At 46.9% G+C, this 21,901-nt stretch overlaps 1 protein-coding gene across 6 annotated transcripts in view; it reads right to left on the reverse strand.

The window, feature by feature from the left end:
• DCAF6 (DDB1 and CUL4 associated factor 6) overlaps nt 1-21,901 on the reverse strand; it is a 2,172,363-nt gene that overhangs the window by 498,817 nt on the left and 1,651,645 nt on the right. For all 6 annotated transcript variants that reach the window (XM_069636466.1, XM_069636467.1, XM_069636464.1 and 3 more), the window contains one exon: nt 12,167-12,253. In XM_069636466.1, coding sequence (XP_069492567.1) covers nt 12,167-12,253 — 87 coding nt within the window. The remainder of the gene's footprint in view (nt 1-12,166; nt 12,254-21,901) is intronic.

A 21,901-nucleotide genomic window follows, 5' to 3' on the forward strand; every position in this document is an offset into this window, starting at 1 on the left:
CGGCATTATCTGCTGGGGGCCCGACACACCGTTACTGTGATTACGGATCACCGAAACCTGCAATATTTGAAAACCGCAAAAGCCCAATCCTCTAGACAACTCAGTTGGGCATTATTCTTTGCCGAGTTTGACTTCATAATTACCTATCGACCAGGTACAAAGAACGGTAAAGCCGATGCCCTTTCTCGGATGGGAGTGGAAGAACACTTGATCAACCCTAAACCTGTACCAATCATTCCCGAACAAAGAATTCTGGGTGTAATCGCCACAGAATCCATAGAGGAAGTTAAGGATAAAGCCAGGCAACTTGTAACTCCAGCAGATGTACAGAATTGGCATCTGCAGGGAAAGGACTTTGCAGTAAAGGACAACTTATTGTATTTCCAAGAACGATTATACCTACCCAGCACAGATTTACAGAAAAAAGTAATCTCTTGTTATCACGACTCTTTAATGGAAGGTCATCCCGGTATAGCCAAGACCTCAGAAAAGATCAAGCGCTACTTCTGGTGGCCGTCTTGGAAAAAAGATATCAGAGACTTTATAATGTCCTGTGGAGTATGCGCCCAAAACAAGAGTCAAAAGGAAAGACCAGCAGGCCTCTTACGCCCTATTGACATCCCACCTCGCCCTTGGCATACGCTTTCTATGGACTTCATCACCGATCTACCTCCATGCTCCGGATACAATACGATTCTAGTAATCGTGGACTTATTCTCCAAGATGGCGCATTTCATTCCGCTCAAAGGCTTGCCAACAGCAGCAACTCTGGCCCGAGAATTTCTCGAAAACATCGTCCGACTGCACGGTTTTCCTTCGGTTCTAATTTCGGATCGAGGTAGTCAATTTATTTCTCATTTTTGGCGAAGTTGCTGTCGGTCGGCTCAAATTGATGTGAGACTATCGACCAGTCACCACCCTCAGACCGACGGACAAACCGAGAGGACCAATCAAACTCTGGAACAGTATTTATGCTGCATGCTGCAACAAACTGAAAAAACTTGGAAAGATATCCTTTGGATAGCCGAGTATGCCTACAATAACTCTGTCCACTCGGGAACTGGGAAAACCCTGTTTTTTCTTTTGTACGGCAGTCACCCTCGAACCTCAGAGTTGGATCCCCTCCAAGATCTTGAAACACCAGCAGTAGACTACCTGCATTCTACAATCACCCAAGCCTTTAAGGAAGCTGTTTCTCACCTTCAAAGGGCTAAAGAACAATACAAGAAAGGAGCAGATCAACATCGGAAGGAAGCCCCTCACTATCAAGTAGGGGATCAAGTCTGGTTATCCACCAAATATCTATCTCTAAAAGGGCCACGCACATTCAACCCAAGATACCTTGGTCCCTATTCCATCACTACCATAGTCAACCCAGTAGCGGTCAAGTTGGACTTGCCCCCGCACATGAAGATACATCCGGTCTTCCACGTCTCTCTATTAAAACCCGTGCAACCTCAAACCCGACTAACCAAATCTCCAAAACCTATCCTAGTGGATGGAGAACTCGAGTTTGAAGTCAAAAGCATTCTGGACTCCAAGATCTCCAAATCTAAACTATTCTACCTAATTGACTGGAAAGACTACGGCCCCCAAGAGAGATCCTGGGAACCTGCTGAATATGTCCACGCTCCTCGCCTAATCAAAAGATTTCACCGAACATTTCCTGACAAGCCAAAACCCCCGGAGAAGCCCGGTTTGGGAGGGGCCTTGAGGGGGGGTACTGTCGTGATCTCTGCTTCCAAAAGGTCAGGGTTTTCCCAACTCCCTTGGAAGCAGATCCATAACCCAGGTTCCGAGTGCCAACCAGTCCCAATTGGGGCCTTTTGGACCCAGTCCTGGCGCCAGTGGCACCAGGCTCATAAATATGCCCAGTCCCAGCGCTGGAAGCGCCGGGCTCATAATGCTTGGGTGGACTTACCTGCAGCAGACCATGCTGCTTACTTGCCTGCCAGTTGAGCCTCTGATCCTCTTCTGTTTGGAACTACTTTTCCTGTTGGGTGGGGCTGGAGCCACTCCCTAGATTTAGAACACTGGAACTCTTCTGGAAGGCAGGAACTCTTTTCTTACCAGGAACTCTTTTCTTACTTAGGCGTGGCTGTGGAAGGAGACACCTAAGCACTACAGGAGGCTATTTAAACCACACCCGGTGGATGAATCTTGCTTTATGTTATTCTGCACCCTCTGCAGCAGGACGCTCATCGTGTCTTCTGCATCCAGTCCTGGGCCTAAGGAAAAAGGCTTACCATCCTGAATCCAGTCTTCAGCAACACCTATAAAGACAAGAAAGAACAGGTTAGCATTCCCGCATCTGAAAGGCAAAGGCTTACCATCCTGAATCCAGTCTTCAGCAACACCTATAAAGACAAGAAACAACAGGTTAGCATTCCGGCATCGGAAAGGCAAAGGCTTACCTACTCTTCGTGCGCTCCGGAGGCCTTCGGCGCTGCATCCACATCTGAAAGACAAAACAAGGTGCGTTTAAAGACATTGGGGAACTTTAATACTCACGTGCCATTACTCCTTTCCACATCTAATCCAGTGGGTATTCCGGCACCCTGCAGCCGCTCCGAACTCGTACCTGCAAAATAAAAAGACAGTTAGAGCGCATCGTGAAGCAGGCAACAAGCGCTTACTCACGTGCTTCCAGGCGCTTCTATTCATCACACGGGCTCCATCTTCAACTCACTTCAGCCCGTCATCCGCCATCGCCGGAACCCTGCAAAACAAGAGACATCATTACTAAAGACTTTAAAAAGACATTTGAATGACTCGAAACTTACCGTTCGTGCAGTAAACGACGGACAGCAGTCCTCTGAAGTCAAGAGGCCTGCGCTACCTATCCAGTGAAGAAATTGGCTACAGCACCCTGCCCAGAGGCAGATGGAGAGCTCAGCATTCACTTACCTAAGGTGAGAGCGTTAACCTTTGGGGTCTACAGGAGAGGAGAAGAGGAAAGAGATAGGGACACCCCAATAACCCCAGTTCATTAACCCCATATTTTCTATCTGCAGACATCTTACTCTACACGTCAGGCATACAATGCACAGAGGTCCAGCCCAAAGAGCCAACCGGGTGCTACACATCACCTTTGAAGATACGGTAGTCGCCCAGTCAAGACCGGCGCCTCTGCGAGAATCAGGTGAGCGTTACAATTGGATACTCTGTGTTTGAGATATGAGGATGGGGGCATGACGTTGCCTCACTTTGAAATGTATTGTTTAGCTGGACAGCTCCAGTTTGTCGCTTGGTGGTTATCAGATGAGGCCAAATTAGATACAAGACTGATGTTGTCGGCCATTCAAATGTTTACAATGAAAGCGATTCTGTGGGTAGACACGAGTAGGCTCACGGATCGTCTTTATTTTATCAAATTGGGGAAGGAACTCTGGCATATGACCCTGAAATTGCTTCGCGTGCAGGAACCCTATTCTTCTAATGTGCATTTAGTGTCCATCTTTCATCCAGTAATGGGCAATATTCAGATGATCAGGAGGTATTGGGAGACCAGATGAGTTGCAGTGTGGGGAGATATGGTTCAGGGATGGAACCCTATTGGAATTTGCTGAAATTATGGATGAGTACGGGGAACAATGCAGGCAATTTATGATATATATGAGAATAGTCAAAGAATCCAAATCCCGATGGCAATGCCTGCCCAATGAACCTGAAGCTGAGGTGACATTGGCACTGCCATATTTGACAGCAGGGGGACAAAGCATGTGCTGGATGTACAGGAGGTTATTGGCAGGCCTCTGCAGGGGAGATATAAAGCTGATGGATATGTGGGAAAAGGACTTGGGTAGACCACTGGAGGAAGTGGAGTGGGGGAATGTATTAGTTTCTGTTAGGAAGGTGCCAAGAAATGCGTGGCACAAGCTCATTCCGTTAAATGTTCTTCATAGGAGGGGGGAGCGGCGGGTAGCTCAGGGGCAACGCGTTTGTCTTGGAAGCAAGACAACGCAGCGTCACACAGGTTTGAATCCCGATTCCGTGATTAGAAACCAATCCCTGAGGTGCAGAAAGCGTACACTGTTCTGCTGTTGGCAGCCCAGTTAGGGATAGCCCAACATTGGAATGCAAAAGAGCTTCCCCACGCGCATGACTGGTTCCGAACATTTTGAACTTTGTCGCACTAGAATGGGCCACCTACACCATCCAAGGTACTCAAGCCAAATTTTAAAAAGACTGGGAAATGGTCCTGGAGTTTCTGACTGCCGATTATGTCCGCTTATGCCCTATCAAGCTACAGATCGTAGGCATTTACTAATCTCAATCAAACTGAAAGTATCCATGTGCGGGGGCAAAGGAGGGAAAGAAAGTGGGAAGGGGGAGGAGAAGGCGCAAGTGGGGAGGGTGGGGCTAGTGAAGTTGATGGTTGGTTTTAAATTGTGAAATGCCAAAACAAAAAAAAAAGAAAGAAAAAACAATCTCTGGTATTAAGCACGTTATAAAAGAACAATTAGGTTGGCCACCAGGGGGCGCACGGATGCAGATTCCCTCCGTGTGAGCTCCGTCTCGCGGTCCCCCAAAAGTGCCTTGAGCCCCCACTTTTGGCCCCCCCATCTTTACGACAACGACGGTGAACCTCCATAACCTCGGCCCCCACCCAGTGTCCGCAATTCCGGAGAAAATCGGAGAGATCTTCACGACGAAAAGTCCTGCGGCCTGGACTCTCCCGTGAGACCTCCCACGCAGCGCCTTCCTGGAGGCCCACAGTCGCCGGAGACACTCGACATTCCTGGACTGTGCGGCGGCTCTACGTCCAGGCTCCCCCCTCGGCGCTTTGCCTGCTGGCTCCCTGGGAAGGCGACAGGCGCCCCCGCCGCCCAAGTTGAAGTGGAGCCGGATTCCCGAACGCGGCTCGATCCAGGGCGGAGAACGAAGCGGGTGAGTGCTGCCTCCTAGCAATACGCAGGACTTCCCCACGGCCCTTCCCGCGCGCTCCTGTGGGTACGCTACGGCCCGCCTCTCGACCACGGGCACCGCGCCTCAGGACCCTGTTTCCCCCCCCCCGCCCTACCTAACTGTAGAACGCAGGCGGCGTGGGCCTGCTTCCCAGTCGCCTCCCTCAAATCCTGCCTACAAACCGCGGGCGCGGAACGGACAACCTCTTTCCTCCTCACTTGGCCTGAAGGCCCCCGTGGACCCCGTGCAATCGCGGTCCTGCGGCCCAGAGAATCTCCCTCACACCAAGTGACTGTCGACACGGCACACCTCAGCACCTCTCCATTTTGGCACCCTTGCTCCGCATCCAGGCACTACTGAACCTCACGGCCCGGGAGACTGAATAGTCGAAAATGGAGGGCAGGGCCCCTGACCCCAGGGCGTGTGCCTCCTCCCACCACAGCACCTTGGACCCCTGGAGCACCAGAGATATTGCCCTCTGACTCACATCAAGTGCGGGGTACAAAACCTCGCCCCACTCAAACCACCATACGCAGGGGAAAAACTGAAATCTACTGGAAACCAATTAGCTACCCTGTGTTTGCCGCATCCATCGGAGAGGGACCCTGGCCGGGTCAAAGGCATGGAAACACTGGCACCACAGAGGGAAAGGCCCCCTCACATACTCTGCTCCGGCCGAGACGTAGAGGAAGAGGGCAAGGAGGATATGGGCGTTTGCCTCCTCTGTGGTAACGAGCATGCCTGGACCCGAATGAACTTGAACGCATGAACGCCCGACAGAAGCTTGCCGCCTACGCATATAAATCGTTACCTCGATCTGGCGTTGGACCCGAGATGACCACACCATCAACCATGGACAAGGAAACTGCTGCCACAAAAGGGGACATTGCGGACTTATTAGCCGAAATAAGGAGCATGGGAGCCAATATTGGAGGGAAGATCGACAAACTCACACAGCGCCTTGACAGCATAGAGGACAGGGTCGAAGGGGTCGAGAATAACCAGGCCTCCATTGACGTCCTCGAAACACAATTAGATCACAGAATAACTGAACTGGAGCGAAGGGAACAGGAATTTAAACTTAAGATGGATGACTTGGAAAACCGCGAAAGGAGAAACAACCTGCGGTTCTTCGGGATTCCAGAGAAAGAAGGCGAAACGGAAGAAGACTTGAAATCGACTCTCCACGATATCATTAAGCTTCTCGTCGCAGATGATAACATCGACGAACCCAAGACAGAACGCATTCACAGAGCTGGGGGCCCGCCGGGAAGCCCGCGATCGGTTCTCGCAAGATTCCATCGCTACCAAGATAGGATGAGAGTGCTGGAAAGGGCGAGGAGTGGGGGTACCATCACCCTTTGCGGAGCGCAAATAACTATTTTTCAAGATCTTTCGTCCCTGACCTTATCCCTACGGAAAATGTGCAGACCACTTACTACCTGGCTTAAAGGTCGTGACACACGCTACAGGTGGGGATACCCCTTCTCTCTCTCCTTTGAACATGAGGGCACCCGAGTCAGACTAAACTCTGAGCAAGACATTAAAGCATGCATTTCTGACCTACTGGGCCCGCAAGAGCAAGACGGACCTCGCGACCAACCACCCAGGAGCCAGGGGGAATGGCAGGTGCAGGGCCCGAAGAGGAGGAAAGTGAAAGGCTCAAGGAAGTACCGCAGAGGAAACGGCTCCCCAGAGGGAGGCAATTGATAGCGGACGAGTATGGTACACTTAAGCCGAATTGGCATTTAACATGAAGAAGTCAAGGTTACGCGTTGTAAGAATGTTTCTGAAACTCCTGTCTATATGTTGCCTATCTGATTATCCTCAGGGGAGGCTTGTAGGGGGCTCATTGGACATTTTTTGATGTTTATTATGTATGGGGACCGTGAGGTAACGGTCTCCTCTGGTGGTTCGATTCTGGACCAGTGTTCTTAAACTGGGCTCAATCGGACGCCACCGAACTCAGGGAGGGAAGGGGGGAGGCGGGTGGGGTACGGGGAAGAGAATAAGTGTCAAGTTTAGGGAGCAATTCAGAGTCTTAGAAACCGAGGTGTTCACGAGGTTGTCCAAATATCAAGGGGAAAAGTTGCAATGGTCACATAGCTCACACGAGCATCAAAAACATTGCTATACTGACCGCTGAATCATGCACTAAGGGCGTCATGAGGGTGGGAACGCTCAATGTTAAGGGTCTCAATTCACCTACAAAGAGATCACTTGTTTTCAGAGAATTCCGAAGGTCAAAAATGGATATGCTTTTTTTACAGGAAACCAAGTATATGAGAGGAGAGGAAAGGCCAATCCTGGGTAAGAAAACTGGGCTGGAATTTTGGGGCTCTGGACCATTGAAAAAAGGGGGAGTGGGAATACTCATCAGAAAGGGGCTTGACTTTAGACCCACGAAAGTTTGGTCCGATGCAGAGGGTCGGTCCCTCCTTGTGGTCGGGACCATTGGAAAGTTGTCCATCACAATCGCCACGATTTACTCCCCCAATGTGGGCCAGCTCCGATTTCTCTCCAAAACAATCCCCAAAATAATGCTAGAGGCGACAGGGCACGTCATCCTCGGCGGTGACTTGAACACCTGGGCAGACCCTGACCTGGACTGGCACCCTGGTAACCCAGATACACGGGATACACTTGGTGGGGATCTCACCCGATTCAAAACAATGATGGAATTATATGGTTTAGTTGATGTATGGCGTCGTATGCACCCCATGGAGAGAGAGTACACCTTTTTTTCGGCCCCGCACAATACACTCACCCGTATTGATTACCTTTACTCCTCGAGCGATCTATTTCGCACAGCCACACACTCCCAAATCACGACCATTTCATGGTCCGATCACGACATGGTGTCTGCAGACTTAGTCTGGGAGTCCTTACCCGTCAGATGCGGACAGTGGAGGTGTAATGAGACACTATGGAAAGATCCCGTTTTCAAGCTAGAGATGGAAACCGAGATTGAAGAATATTTTCAATTAAATGATAACGGGGAGGTCTCGAAACAGGGGGTCTGGGAGGCTGGCAAGGCAACGTGGAGGGGAATCCTCATGCGGGAGGGAGCCAAAAAGAAAAGAGGGCCCTAATTGAAAATCGAATCCGTGAAGAAATCACCCAATTGGAGAGGAATGTGAATAAAGGAGACACTGCTGACTCCGTTAAAGTTCTAGAAGCCAGGAAAAAACGGGAAGAGTTACGCCTCTTAGAACATGAACAAATAACCCGCAATCTCCTCCTCTTGAAACAGAAATTTTATGAAAAAGGGGATAAGGCCGACGCGTTATTGGCGGCCAGACTCCGTCCCCAACAGGCAGAACGTAGGGTTCAGGAGATATTGAATGGGGGGGCCTGGTTTGGGAATGCCCTCCCCCAGTATCCCAGAATCCTTCGCGGATTTCTATGAGACCCTGTACTCTCCGGAGCAAGACCCAGACACCCCCAGCATTAGATCCTATTTAGACGACGTCACTATTCCCAAATTGACACGAGCTGAATCAGAAACGCTTGATACCCCTATTACAGGAGAAGAGATTCAAGAGGCCATTAAGAGACTCACGTTAGGCAAATCCCCGGGAGAGGATGGGTACACAGCCGGTTTTTACAAAACGTTCGCTCCGCAACTCACACCTTTCCTCGTTAGTTTATTCAACCGAATTCTAGAAACAGGAAACCCCCCAGACTCATTCGTCAAGGCACTCAGAGCAGTTATCCCGAAGGAGGGGAGGGATCCCAAAAAGTGCGGATCGTACCGTCCCATCTCCCTACTTATCATAGACGCCAAAATATACGCTAGGGTCCTGGCGGCTAGGATTGAATCCTTCATGCCCCGCCTCATCCACCCCGACCAGGTGGGTTTCATACTTGGCCGTCAGGGGGCAGATACCATGCGCAAGACACTGCACTTGGTACACGCTTCCCACAACCTAAACACCAATCCTGCACTGCTTTCCATCGACGCTGAAAAAGCGTTTGACAGGGTAGACTGGGATTTCTTAATGGAGGTCCTTAAGAAATTTGGACTAGGCCCAAATCTTATAAGGGGAATTCGAGCAATATACTCATCACCCACTGCTTCGGTATTCGTCAATGGAGAGTATTCCAGGTGGTTCCAACTGAAGCGAGGCACTAGACAGGGATGTCCCCTTTCTGCCATTTTGTTCGCCCTGTCCCTCGAACCGCTCGCATACAAGATTAGGGTGGACGATGCTATAGAGGGGATCCATCTGGGACAAACGGAATACAAGTTGGCCCTGTATGCCGACGACATCCTCTTACATGTAGTAAACCCTGAGAGGTCCGTCCCCCGAGCCATTCTACTCCTAGAGGAATATGGTCGCCTTTCAGGCTTCAAGATTAATCGTGCCAAATCTACGCTCTTTCCCCTCCAAAGGGATGCTGACGCAAACACAGCAAAATACTCCTCCCTAGGGCTGTCGATCGAACACGATAAGATGCAATACTTAGGGGTTCAAATAACGAAACAATTGGGCTCCCTATTTGACGCAAATTTCCCACAGCTTCTTGCTAAGCTCCGTATAGATTTGACGAGGTGGGACAAACTGACGATTTCATGGCTTGGCCGGGTTAACGCCGTCAAAATGACCGCTCTCCCAAGGTTTCTCTATCCCTTTCAGATGCTCCCAATCAAAATACCAGACCAATACTTTACAGAGATCAAGAGAGAAATTTTGAAATTCCTGTGGAAGGGGAAAAGGGCCAGGATAGCCTACTCTTTATTGACACTCCCCAAAGATAAAGGCGGGGTAGGCCTCCCCGATCTCCGGAAATATTATACCGCTGCTCAATTACGTGTGTTTGTCCCCCATTTGCGCAATCATAAAGAGCCGCAGTGGATAGAGATGGACAATCATTACCTGGCCCCGGCTACACTCGGGGAATGGTTATGGGCTCCACGAAACCGGGTATTGAGAAGGACGAGAGACCACCCGCTCTTTGCCGCCATATGGGAAATATGGAGAGAGGGCCCGGCAATGATGGGAATCACGACGTGGCCGTCCCCATTGAGTCACCTATGGTCCCCGGGCATCAACAACCATATCCCCAATGTCGAAAGGTTCCAGGCGTGGTATGACGCAGGTTTAGAAAGGGTGGGCCAACTCCTCCGAAGTGACTCATTCATTACTCTCCCAGAGCTAACAGAGGCCCTAAATATTGGAGTCCTCTCCACCTTGCATTTTTTACAAATCAAAGGAGTTTTGACCAAACCTGAGTGGAAAGAAATACTAGCTAGAGATCTCACCCCCTTCGAAAAAATGCTCGACTCCAAGACAGATAGGAAGAGATTGATCTCCCTCATATACAAATTACTTCTGGAAGGGAGTAGTGGACCTATACTTAAACTCAGACAACGGTGGGAAACTGATATGGAAACGGAAATAGACGATGATGTGTGGGACAAAATGTGTATCATGGCCTCACGTACCTCAATATCATGCCAATATAAACTCCACTCCATTAAACTTCTACATCGCTGGCAATACGACCCGTATAGACTATCCAAGATGTATCAATCCTCCTCCCCCTCCTGCTGGCGTGAGTGTGGACAAGTCGCAGACTATTGGCATATGTGGTTGGGATGTCCGAAGATAAAGATTTTTTGGGATGAGGTCTTGGGATGGATCAGGCACACTGACGGTATCCATAGAACGGCTGATCCATACCTAGTCTTGTTCAGTCTTGAAAAAAATGAGGAGGAATGGTTAAAGGTGCGTGGCCTAGCCCCCCACCTGTTGCTTGCAGCGCGAGCTTTACTTGCTGCAAAATGGAAATCGCCCACGACCCTGTCCAAACAAGAGTGGATCAATGTGGTGCTGAACATTTGTACCATGGAGAAAATCACTGCATCCCTCCACGGCAGAGCGACACAATCTGAGCTGCTATGGTCAGAATTCTTAAGAGCTCATACATCTACTGAACACCCAACATCAGATACGGACGACCCCCCACCATGAATGTTACGAACCTCGTTTCTTGATGAGAATCTGCTGTTCTCCACCTCCCTCACACGCGCCCGCCCCCCTCTCATCATCACCACATAAACACCACCCAAAAACCTGGAGCGATTCCCCCACATGTTGAACCCTTGAATGCAAAGCGCCTGATAAAGACCTAACCCTTGCTGTCAACCATAACACCTCACTCCCAACATGACACGTCTCTCTTTCCCGGGGCAGGGGAGGGGGGATGGGGAGAATTGTTAACATCTGTAAGGAATGTCCAAGGTTCTGCCCTTATTTCTGCCCTATTCTTTGCTTACCATGTTTGTACATTCCTAGTTCTACAAATTGTATACTAATCTTACCGCACTGCGTGAAACAAACGATGACGATATTGTTTTTTTTCCTATATTCTTGTATGTAACTGTTTCTTCGCTTTGCCTTAATGACAAATGTTAACTTTGAAAATCCAATAAAATCGAATTTAAAAAAAAAAATAAAAGAACAATTATAATACTAATAAGACGTATATGACACTGCTTAGGATCTATGGTTTCTCCCAGTCGGTGTCCCCTTGTTGTCCTAGATGACTTGAGGACAACGCCGACTTCATGAATATTTTCTGGTCATGTCTGAAAATACAACAATTTTGGTTTGATAATCGAATGAAATTGGAGGCTGTGGGAATAAATAGGTTTGCCTGGACACCTGTGGCATGCTTGTTTGGCTTATACTCCTGCCAAAGGCCAAAAGACATGTCACCAAACTACTTAATCTAGCCTCTGTGCTTGCGAAACGCAGGATCTCTATGGCAAGGAAGTTACCAGTGGGGCCGCAATATGGAGCTTTGTGGGCTCATTTGAAACTCTGATCTATGGATGAGACAAAGGTGCGGTACTGAACTGCATACAGGTCTACGCAAGAGGTGAATGGTAATATATTGTCCTGGAACTCCCTCATACAGTCAATGTTTACTCCCTCTGATGACATGCCTCCTTGATGACCCGATTATTCATGTGTTCTGATGGAATTACTAGGAGGGCTAGTTGCTACTTGAAATGGGTTAGGGGTGCAAAGACATTGTAGGCAAGCTGTTTTTGTTTTGTTACGTGTATCGTTTGTGGGCTTTAGGGAATGTTATAACGCTGAAATGATGTCATTCCTGATATGATACTGTTGTTTCTCTAAATGCCAATAAACAAATGTAAACAAAAATAATTGTAGCAGTGAGGGGACAAACATTACTTGAGGATAGTGGAACTGGGTATCTTAATATCAAAAAGATAAATGAGTACCTGTGCCAAGAGCACTTTGAACAGAATCGCCTCCAGGTAAACTCCCTTCAATATCAGTAACCATTTTGGGAACTTCCTCTAATACGCCTGCAATGGGAAAAATTGAAAATCTTTGTTAAGTATTAAAATACGTAAATAAGAAACTACGTACAAATGTTACTAAAATACTGAAAAGTGCTATTAAAAACCTACTTTTCATAATCACCCAAAAGCTACTGTCTTGATACTCAACTTGTTTAAATGCAATCCATTTAAAATATTAGTGGGTATTCTTTTTTTAAAAGAGCCTATGGTCAAGTTACTTCTGGTAGTACAGATCTAGGTTAAGCATGCAGCTTCTATGCCTCTTCCTTTAGAACAACTGCTGGTATTTCAGCATTATTAAGTCACTGTGGAAAACACTCAAGTCTCCACCCTAGGGCCAGTCCTCTGAATCTACAGGAACATTTTGGGTCATGGGTTTCAGTGGGGTAGAACTGTACTTCAAGGCTACAAGAAGGCTAGCAAACAACGAGTAAGGAAAGTAGCCGTGTAGGCCTGAACAGATCGTCACTCCAAGTTACCACCACCCATCAAAACCACTCTTGAGAGTTGCTAAAATTCACAAACCCCAGAATCCGTAATCTAGGATTACACTTCTTGAAGAAACTTCACTTGTCGGTGTTACTGCAATATTATTTTGTGGAATTTCTGCATTCCAAACCTTGCACTTATGTGCACAGAAGCAAAAATCCAGACCAGACTCAAATAGGGGTGATAAAATAGCTAGCAGAGAGAATGCTAAATAGTTCTCAGTACAGTTAGCTCATGATCCCTCAAACCCGAGACTTTGTTTAATATTGCTTTGCCATAAAATGGCACTTGATTGTTTTTGTATTCATTTCTTTTGTGTACAATTTCGAGCATGGATGCAGTACACACATCGAGTCCTGGACCACCAACCAACAATGGTCACAAAAAGGAACCCCCACCCCAGTGATTTATAGTATAAATCCAAGTTTCACCCCACTAAACTATTCAGTCTCTTTCCACCTTGCAACGCCTCAGTTTTGCAACCGACACACTCTCCTCCAATTACCCTATTTTTACTTCCAGACATTGCATTTAAACGAAGCTATAACGACAGAACATTCACCCTATGACACCAATTTACATTATGCTACATTAAAGATTTAAATGGTAGCAACATGAGATACGTGAGAACATAGGTATGTGGTGATCTCAATCGCCTGCTGAGGGTGCACCTCAGTAGTTGAACCGTTTGAGAGGTTGACAGAGGCAAATGTTGTTCAATGTTACAGTCTCACTACCTCAGCTGCTGTGAGAGGCTCCACGCTTCTAGACGTTGCTCTGCAGATTGTGCCCAAAAGAGTGCTGCTCGTCATCTTATCTCTTATATGGCTCCTGTAACCACTGTTGTCTTTTTCTGTGACTGCTGGTTGGTTTTACCAGCAACTGTCGTCCGAGAAGCAGCTTCTCTGGAATTTTGCCGTCTAACAGAGGGCAGAAAATGGCAGTTCACCTTTTGTGACACCACCATTGAATATTAATTGGTTGGAGACAGCAGATAGGGCAGGGGCGAGCAAAGGCAGTGGTGGAACAGGGGGGCTGCCACCCCACCTGCCCCCACGCCCTGCTGCCCAGTGCACCCCCCCATCCTCCATCCTACCGATTGCACCCTGTTAGCCGCCCCCTTCCCCTGGCACCAAAAACTGGCTCCGCTACTGAGCAAACGGTGGGTGGGCATTCCAGGGCAGGGACGAGCATTGGTCGGTGGGTGTTGCAGGGCTGGGATGACCATAGCGGGGCTGGGGCGTAAAGGTGGATGGGGCAAGGCTGGCACATGCAATTGTGGGTCTGGGAGGAGTGGTGCAGGCAAGAGCTAGGGAGGGCAGGTGCCGGAGCTGGCCGACAAGAGCCTGGGTGGGTGGGCGAGCCAGACAAGACTATGCACCTTCCAAGTAGGAGGCCAGGTCATGGTTCTGCTACCCAAAACTGAAAACAAGCTTCTGGGTTATGGGGGCTGATAGAGGGCTGTGCCTAAAATGGCCGCTTAGCCTTGGAGTTCTGCAAAAACCCTCCTACTATCCTATAAAATCACCTCACGGCTCAGGCAGCGAGACAATACCTACAGAGAGGATCACCAGCGGACAGATTGGGCACGGCTTGGACACATTTCTTTAATGCAGTGTGAAAGGAAAAGACTGCAATCTGCACAGCCGCCTTTCAAGGAATCATGGCAACATTCAAGATTAGTGGCGGAACAGGAAACTGTTGAACCACTGCTGCAGACAGAATGGTAGTTAATATCGTGCGGGCGGATAGCCAAGCTAGACAAGCTAAAATGCTAGTTGAACATATGTAGGGATGTCACTAGGCCATTACAATGATCTTGTTTGCTTGTGGGATAATATTCTGAATTTTTATTCGGAAATTATAGTGCCAGTTAAATCTGACCTCTGAGTCATCACATGCTTGCCCACATGCAGTACATAAAGGGCATAACCTGAGCAGTGATCGATCACAGCCATTTCATGACAGTTTGGGACTAGTTGCATGCAAGGTTGCTAGTTTCCAACCCTAAACTGCACTAAAACGGATTGGGCATTTGAAATGTTATGCCAAGCAATTCTACATAATATTAGGAGATGCTTTCAGCAATAGCACACACTGCGTCGCTGAAACAAAGAATATACTGCTTCTCCAGACAGTGCATATTACACGTAATCACATATATAGTATGTGTCAATTTTCATGCAGCTTCACTTGTGGTTACAGCTGTGCACAGAATCAAAGGTAAGCATGATGCAACCAAAGTGAAGGTTACCGCATGCATCGGTAATCAGTCCAAACAAAGGGGTGGGGTGCATTCCCTGGGTGCTGCAACATGCAAGAGTGATTAAAAGGAACCTATATCTCCCATGACAAATCACCCACTTGGTGGGCCAGGGTGAAAGCCGACACCTGGGATTGGAGAGGACAGGCAGACGACACACAGTCACTGTCAGGTGCCAATGCTGGTGAACAAAAAGGTGACAATACGGCCGATTGATGGGGCAGAATTAGAAACGCAGAGGGTAAGCAAAAAGAACAGGATGGAACAGTGGGAAGGAAGAGATGATGTGAACAAGGTAAAATGGGAAGAAATTAGGCGGTGGTGGACAAAAGAAAAAGGACAAAGGGGGGAAGGAACACCAACTTTGCTGGTACTGGATCCAGCTTGGAGCTGCCGTCAGTGGGTCATGCTGCCCGAGTGATGACAGGTCAAGAAGAAGAGGAAACCACTGTAAGAAGACAGGCAAGCAGCCAGAAGAAATCGGGAGCACGGGTGGTGAGCAGAGCCAGAATATAACCATGTTTAACTATTTGCAGCACTCAATAGGCTGTGCTGACTGGAGTCCACTGATTGCAATGGGACAAAACGTTGTCAACTTAAGAATGAATGCTCCCATATAAGTACAGCAGCCATCATTCACATCCAAAAGTCAAAGCTTTCTTCGACCGTTCTGACGCAGCTGGGCTGCATATTTCACCTTTGCTTCAAGCTGCATTTGCATTTCAGTGTTTTAATTGGAGGATTACAGATTGATCAAAGGGGTCTATACAGTAAAACAAATCTTAAGTAGAAAAAGAAGGTCAGGCGCGCACTCTGGTTCCAAGTCATTTAATCCTGATGTAAGTAATAACAGGGTTGAATCCCAACATAGTTCTAAAAATAATAACAGGGCTGAATCCCAGAAGCAAATAGTCCCAACAATGTTCAGGAACACAGCTAACACAGCCTCCCTGATGAGAGTTGGGACTATTTGCATCTGTGATTCAGCCCTGTTATTATTTTTTGAACTGTGTTTGGATTCAACCCTGTTATTACTTACATCAGGATTAAATGACTTGGAACCAGAGTGCGCGCCTGACCTTTTTCTACTTAATGTTACAGGAGACCCGGGCTCCAGAGGGAGCAGCACCGGGGCTATTATGCCCCCACTTTGGAGAGCCATATTCATGGGTTTCCCCCCTCCCCCAATTGTGGGTAAGATTTGTGTTTGGAGGGGAGTTGGTTCCTGGTCTCCTGAATGAAACACTTGTGCCATCACTACAATAACCAGAATCCTTTGAGACTGAAATTGAAAAAAGTAATTAGCAACACCTGAAAAGGAACACAGCTAACACAGCCTCCCTGATGAGAGTTTGAGACTTGAAAGTACTTGGAGGAGTAGAACTAACTATTGTGCTTTGGAACTGTAGCAGTTGGGATTTAACCCTGGTAATATTTGAACATTGTTGGGACTATTTGCATCTGGGATCCAGCCCTGTTATTATTTTTTGAACTGTGTTGGGATTCAACCCTGTTATTACTTACATCAGGATTAAATGACTTGGAACCAGAGTGCGCGCCTGACCTTCTTTTTCTATTTACAGTAAAACAAATCACTGTTTTGCAGTTCTGCAAGACTTCATCTGTGCGAAAGCAGAAAGTGATTTAGCATCAAATGGTTAAGAGCCTTGTCCTGCATGTTTTAGTGCAAGAAATGTGTTCCTAGGTGGTATTTCTTCTCATCTTTGCTGCATAATTCATAGCCCTAGAGGAACGGTCCATAAATTCCTTGTTGAATTGGGGTTTCTGTAATGCAACCCACTTCCGGGCAGAAGGCAAACTCCTTTATCGCCTCATGGGGGTAGAGGTTCTACAAATCTTTCCAAATGATCCCACATTTTCAAGTTGTTTCAGGATATGACTGTGGCAACAATAAGCTGAAAATGGAAAGAGTGGCATTTTGGTAAGATTTCATGCCGAGTTTCCCCAAGTCTCAGCCTCTTACAATAAAAAGGAAGATGGCTACGTAGCGTACACCTTGTCATTTCCAAACATCCCTCAAACTACAGCAAGCTGGCTTGGTAAGATTTCCAGAAACCACAAAAGTGTCCTCCTTGGGTATTGCGATGGGTCAGAAGGACGCAGACACTTTAAGGACATTTTGAGTAAATAATAGTCAGAAAGGCCTAGCTATCCCTATGGCTATGGGGTGTTCCCTACTTTAAGAATAACTAAGGTGCTGGTCAGTCATCCGTTTCTCAATGTCCAAAAAGAATCCATCTACGGTCCAAAGCGATTACTATCTGAGCCTATCACTTATCTTAATAAAATAAAGGCAGGAGAATGACTCTGTTCAACTGCTTTGCGCTTTAAACATTGGTTCTCTTGATATATGCTCTTTTCTTTGGCAGTTCTTTTTATAAGTTCCAACAGTTCTTTTCACACCCTTTTGCTTTGAGCATTCTCACAGGATTTCCTTTCTTTCCCAGATAGGAATATGTTCCATAGGTTGTCCCATTCTTTGAGTATCTCTTTGTCTCTCTAGCTTGTATCCACATTTATAAGGTTTCTCTCTCTTTCATGCGGGTTCCTCTCTATGAACGTTATTCTTTCTTTCTTTGATCAAAGTTCACATTTAGTAAATGTACTCTTTTTCTACTTTCCTCCCCTCCAGTGAAGTTCATTTCCATAAACTATCACTCTTCAGCTTTGACAATGGTAATTATTTTGTATCCAATTCTCCTTCACAGAGAGTTACACTTATTTCATCACAGTTCACATATCGTAACTCTTCTTTGGTACTCGGATGAGTTATTCGTTCCGTGTTACTTTCCTTGTTATGCTTCCCATGTCTTGCCGGTCACCCGTTACCTTTTCTTTGGAACCGGTCCCGGGACTCTTACGAGTCTGGCATCAGTTCCAGTTCTTCACTGTGCTTGCGAGCTGGCGTTCTTGGTGTCCCTCACCTGCTGTCCTCGCACTTCTTCTATTTTCTTTGGTATCTCACCAGGGAGCCGTGTCCTCTGCGGCAGCGGCCCTCCGATGGTCTTGGCGTTGTTGCACGGGTCCGCTGCCCACTCCGACTCTCCCAGCATTGCGCCATCACTGAATCTTCTTCTCTCTGTCTTTTCAGTATGCTGACAGTTCAGCGTTCATTCACTTGCCAGACATCAAGTTTGGATTTTGTGGGTTTTCCGTCCCACGATCGCTCTGCCTCTTCTTATGCTTACGTCAGTCGAGAACATCACCTGCGTGGAGACGTACTGCTCTCCTTCTCTCGAAACTCATTCCCCTTCATTATATGCAAGTGTTTTCCTTTCAGTCCACTCGTCTCAGTAGATTGGTCAGTTTTCAATAAAGAGATATTTTCATTTTCGCATGAATAATAATATCCTTCAGCATCTTCTTCAGCGCAGTCTTTATGTTTGACAAGATTTGGTAATTCTAAGTATGCCATTAGACTTACTGGTGAAGGGAGTTCCTCACAGGAACGGGAGTTCTTGTTCCCAAAGGGGAGCCTCTCCCATTGAGGCCCCATTTGCCTCGACTCCTATGGAGGGTTTTGATGAGTGGGGTCACCTCCTTAGCTTCACAAGGGTGAGGGGGGGCTACTCCTTGGGGGGAAGGGACAAATTCCGTCGCTTTGTCACAGTATTCATAAATGGAGCTGCAGGAGCAAAGTCTAGAATTAGAGCAGCTGTGATTGGCACCAGTATCCCAAGACTAACCTATAAAAGGGTTCAGGGAGATTTCATAACAGGTTTACAAATACATGCAGAAAAAGAGGATACTACGAGTTCCACATTTAACAGGGCAATTCACGAAGTAGAAATCATGTCAGAAAAAGATCTGCTAGCCATGAAAAAATAAGAACCAACAGAGGGCAAGAAACAAATAATCAGATTCCTCATCCAAAACTCTGTCCATAACCAATTTATTAGACAACTACTTAAACTCTGGAATCTGCTACATCTGGACAGAGATTTGAGAGAGTATGTGAATGAAGAACCAACTATGGTTTTCACAAGTCCGCAAACAATCCAAAGAGCAATGAGTCCCAGTCACCTCCATTGTATCAAATGCACAACTCCTGGTTGGCTAGTAAACCATATGGATTTTACAAATGTAGTAATTGGAGTGCTTATGAACATGCTCTCAAAAAATACATCTCAGTGGAGATCATACAGAACCACCAGTACAAAATATAATCCTCCACTAATTTTAGAACCTTGTGGGTTTATTATATTGGCTACACTTGTGCCAAAAGGTACACCTTTTGTACTGTCCAACGCTTAAAGGATGGACTACTGAATAATTTACAAGCAATCATGAACAATGATACTTGGTATCCACTATCGACACACTGGATAGAATTCCACACTGATGCCAATATCAAGATGATCACATTTTGTGTGCTTACAGTAACTTGAGAAACCGAAACACTGAGGAAACTCCAAACTTTTATTACAACAATGTCATGCCAAATGGATGGAGAAAATGCACAGGGTTGAGGATGGCCTGAGCACTTAAAGGAATGGTTTGGTCAGAAATGTTTATTGTCCCTACGGGTCGGCCATGTGTTTTTAAGCCTAAATCGGTCGATATTAGAAAAATTTCCTATGGACCTTACCCGAGTTTTCATCCATTAAACACACGCGAAAACAGGCAGTAGGGCGCTGCCATTTTGTGATAATCTTATCACTTGCCGCATCGCCCTGTGTGACCTGCTTTTGCGGCACTAAATCATATCGTCCGCCCCTGAGCCTGTCATCAGCAGACGCGTACCGCCCATTTTACAACGCTAAAGCACGACTCATGTCAACATTCGCTGCGCTTCAGCTAATGACGTGCCGCCATGGAGATGGCAGGACGCCTCTTTACTCAATAAGTATAAACAGACCGTTTGACAACACACAGCAACAGATTTTCGATTCCATTCCTCTTTCTGTGTTACTTTGAGTATTCTGTGACTCGTTTCTGTGCTCTGGTCAGCTACCTTCACCGCTTGTAGCCCATGTGAACAGATACCAGTACCATCGCTATACATTATTTTAGTTTGTTTACCACACAATGGCTACAATGATGCCCCACATGTACAAGCCTGAGTATACCGAGGAGGAACTACTGGAAAGGGAAACATGCAAAAACGATGGGGCTTCGGACGGCAGTTGGCAGGACGAATCAACGGATGAAGACACTGGACCTAATCGCATGGACGGTGTTTCCACCTGGTGCACATGCAATCGGTGCGAGCTAATGCCAACCGAGGACGAGAACTGCTGCTGCTGTGAAAACTCTGGATGCGTGGCCTACATTTCGGAAGTCGAGCCACGGCGGCAATGCATCACCGAACTGCCAGACTTCAGGGCAGCCTGCCTCACACGGTCCGTGTTGAGGATAATGATGGTGCTTATGCACGAACTTCGCGCAAATGTTCGTCCTCGTAATCCGAGTAACGAGTAAGTATACTCTGGTTGTGATGTCACTACTATTTCATAGTCGTCTCCTATATTCAAAATGACATCTACATATCATTGTAACGCATGAAAGTCGTTTAATAGTGTGCAGTGTCTAGATAGCATTTGTCCGAGCAGAATGCCATTAGTTACAAGAATTGTCATTGACAACAAAGGTTTAATAAACTTATCTTGGTCATTTAAAAACAGTTTGTATCATTCTTTTTCACAGGTGGTAAAGGCTGGCGGCCTATCGTTCCTTTACATGGTGGCTTCACAGGAGGCTTGGACACCGTGTTCGAAGAGTAATACCCGCTTGTGCCATTCGTGCCACAGGACAAACCTTCCCCAGTGACAGCGGTCAGTACAGGGGAGTTTCCCTCGGTGTGCTGCAACCTGACCTGTACAATGTGTAAAGTTTTGTATTTTTGTGGCATCAATATAAGAATCAAAATAAAACACCACATATATTTTAACAACGGTTGTTTCGATTTTTTAAATGAATCAAGTGTGTCTCCATTCAGCAGTCTTCCTGTGCCTTATCTGCACACCCCAGCCCCATCCATCCCACCCCCCTCTATCAAAGGCAGTTCGCGCCAGTGGATGCGCGCTGTCATGAGGGGCTGTCAGAGGCGCAAACGGCCAAGGTGCCAAAGAGCATGTACACTTCAAAAGGTATCCCACGTCACATGGCCTCCTCAGACCCAGTGTCTCTGGCCAGGATCCCCCCTCACGTTGACCGCCCCCCCTGGCAAACCACATAATACCACGACATATACACATCATTCATTCACAAACACACCCCTGTTTCTAATACTTTATAAACCGCTTGATATGTCTCATGAGGACATCTTTGTGCTTTGCAAGTCAACTTCTGAACGTGCTACCGGAGAACCACTGAGATCGATGCTAATCTGCTCGTCGTCGTGCTATCTGTGAACTTCTGTGACCGCTTCGAGCAAACTCGTCAGTGTGCTAGCTGTGGCCATGCACCTGTTCTCCTGCCGCAAACTACTGAGCTTGCTGAATCTAACTGTTTGTTGGTCAAGGTAAGGCCATGTATCACAGTCATATTTCGGTCATGTTTAAATTTCTATCTATTTGCGAGTAGACTACTCAATAGTGCTATGTTCATTGGTCTCATTGCTATTGACTTGAGATTCAATTGTTATGCCATCAATAAATCTATTTATTTTCATCTGTGTCAATTGTCATCGAATTGCATCCTTCGTGGGGCCTGTCTATAATGTAAGCATGTTTCCTTCTCATGCAAGACAGTACATCCAAGGGACGAGTCACATGTTCAGACTTTAGTTCCATCATTTCTTAATTTGTGAAAGTAATGCAAATACTAATTCGCACTTGATGAACTGGTATAGTTCCGGCGACGAAAACAAACCTTGCATTGAACATTGTATAGTTCATTACTTTTTTATGGCATTTTTATTCATCAAGGTTTTATAA

The sequence above is a fragment of the Ambystoma mexicanum genome, chromosome 7p (assembly GCF_040938575.1).
Source record: "Ambystoma mexicanum isolate Mex_15411 chromosome 7p, UKY_AmexF1_1, whole genome shotgun sequence".
Classification (NCBI taxonomy): Eukaryota; Metazoa; Chordata; class Amphibia; order Caudata; family Ambystomatidae; genus Ambystoma; species Ambystoma mexicanum.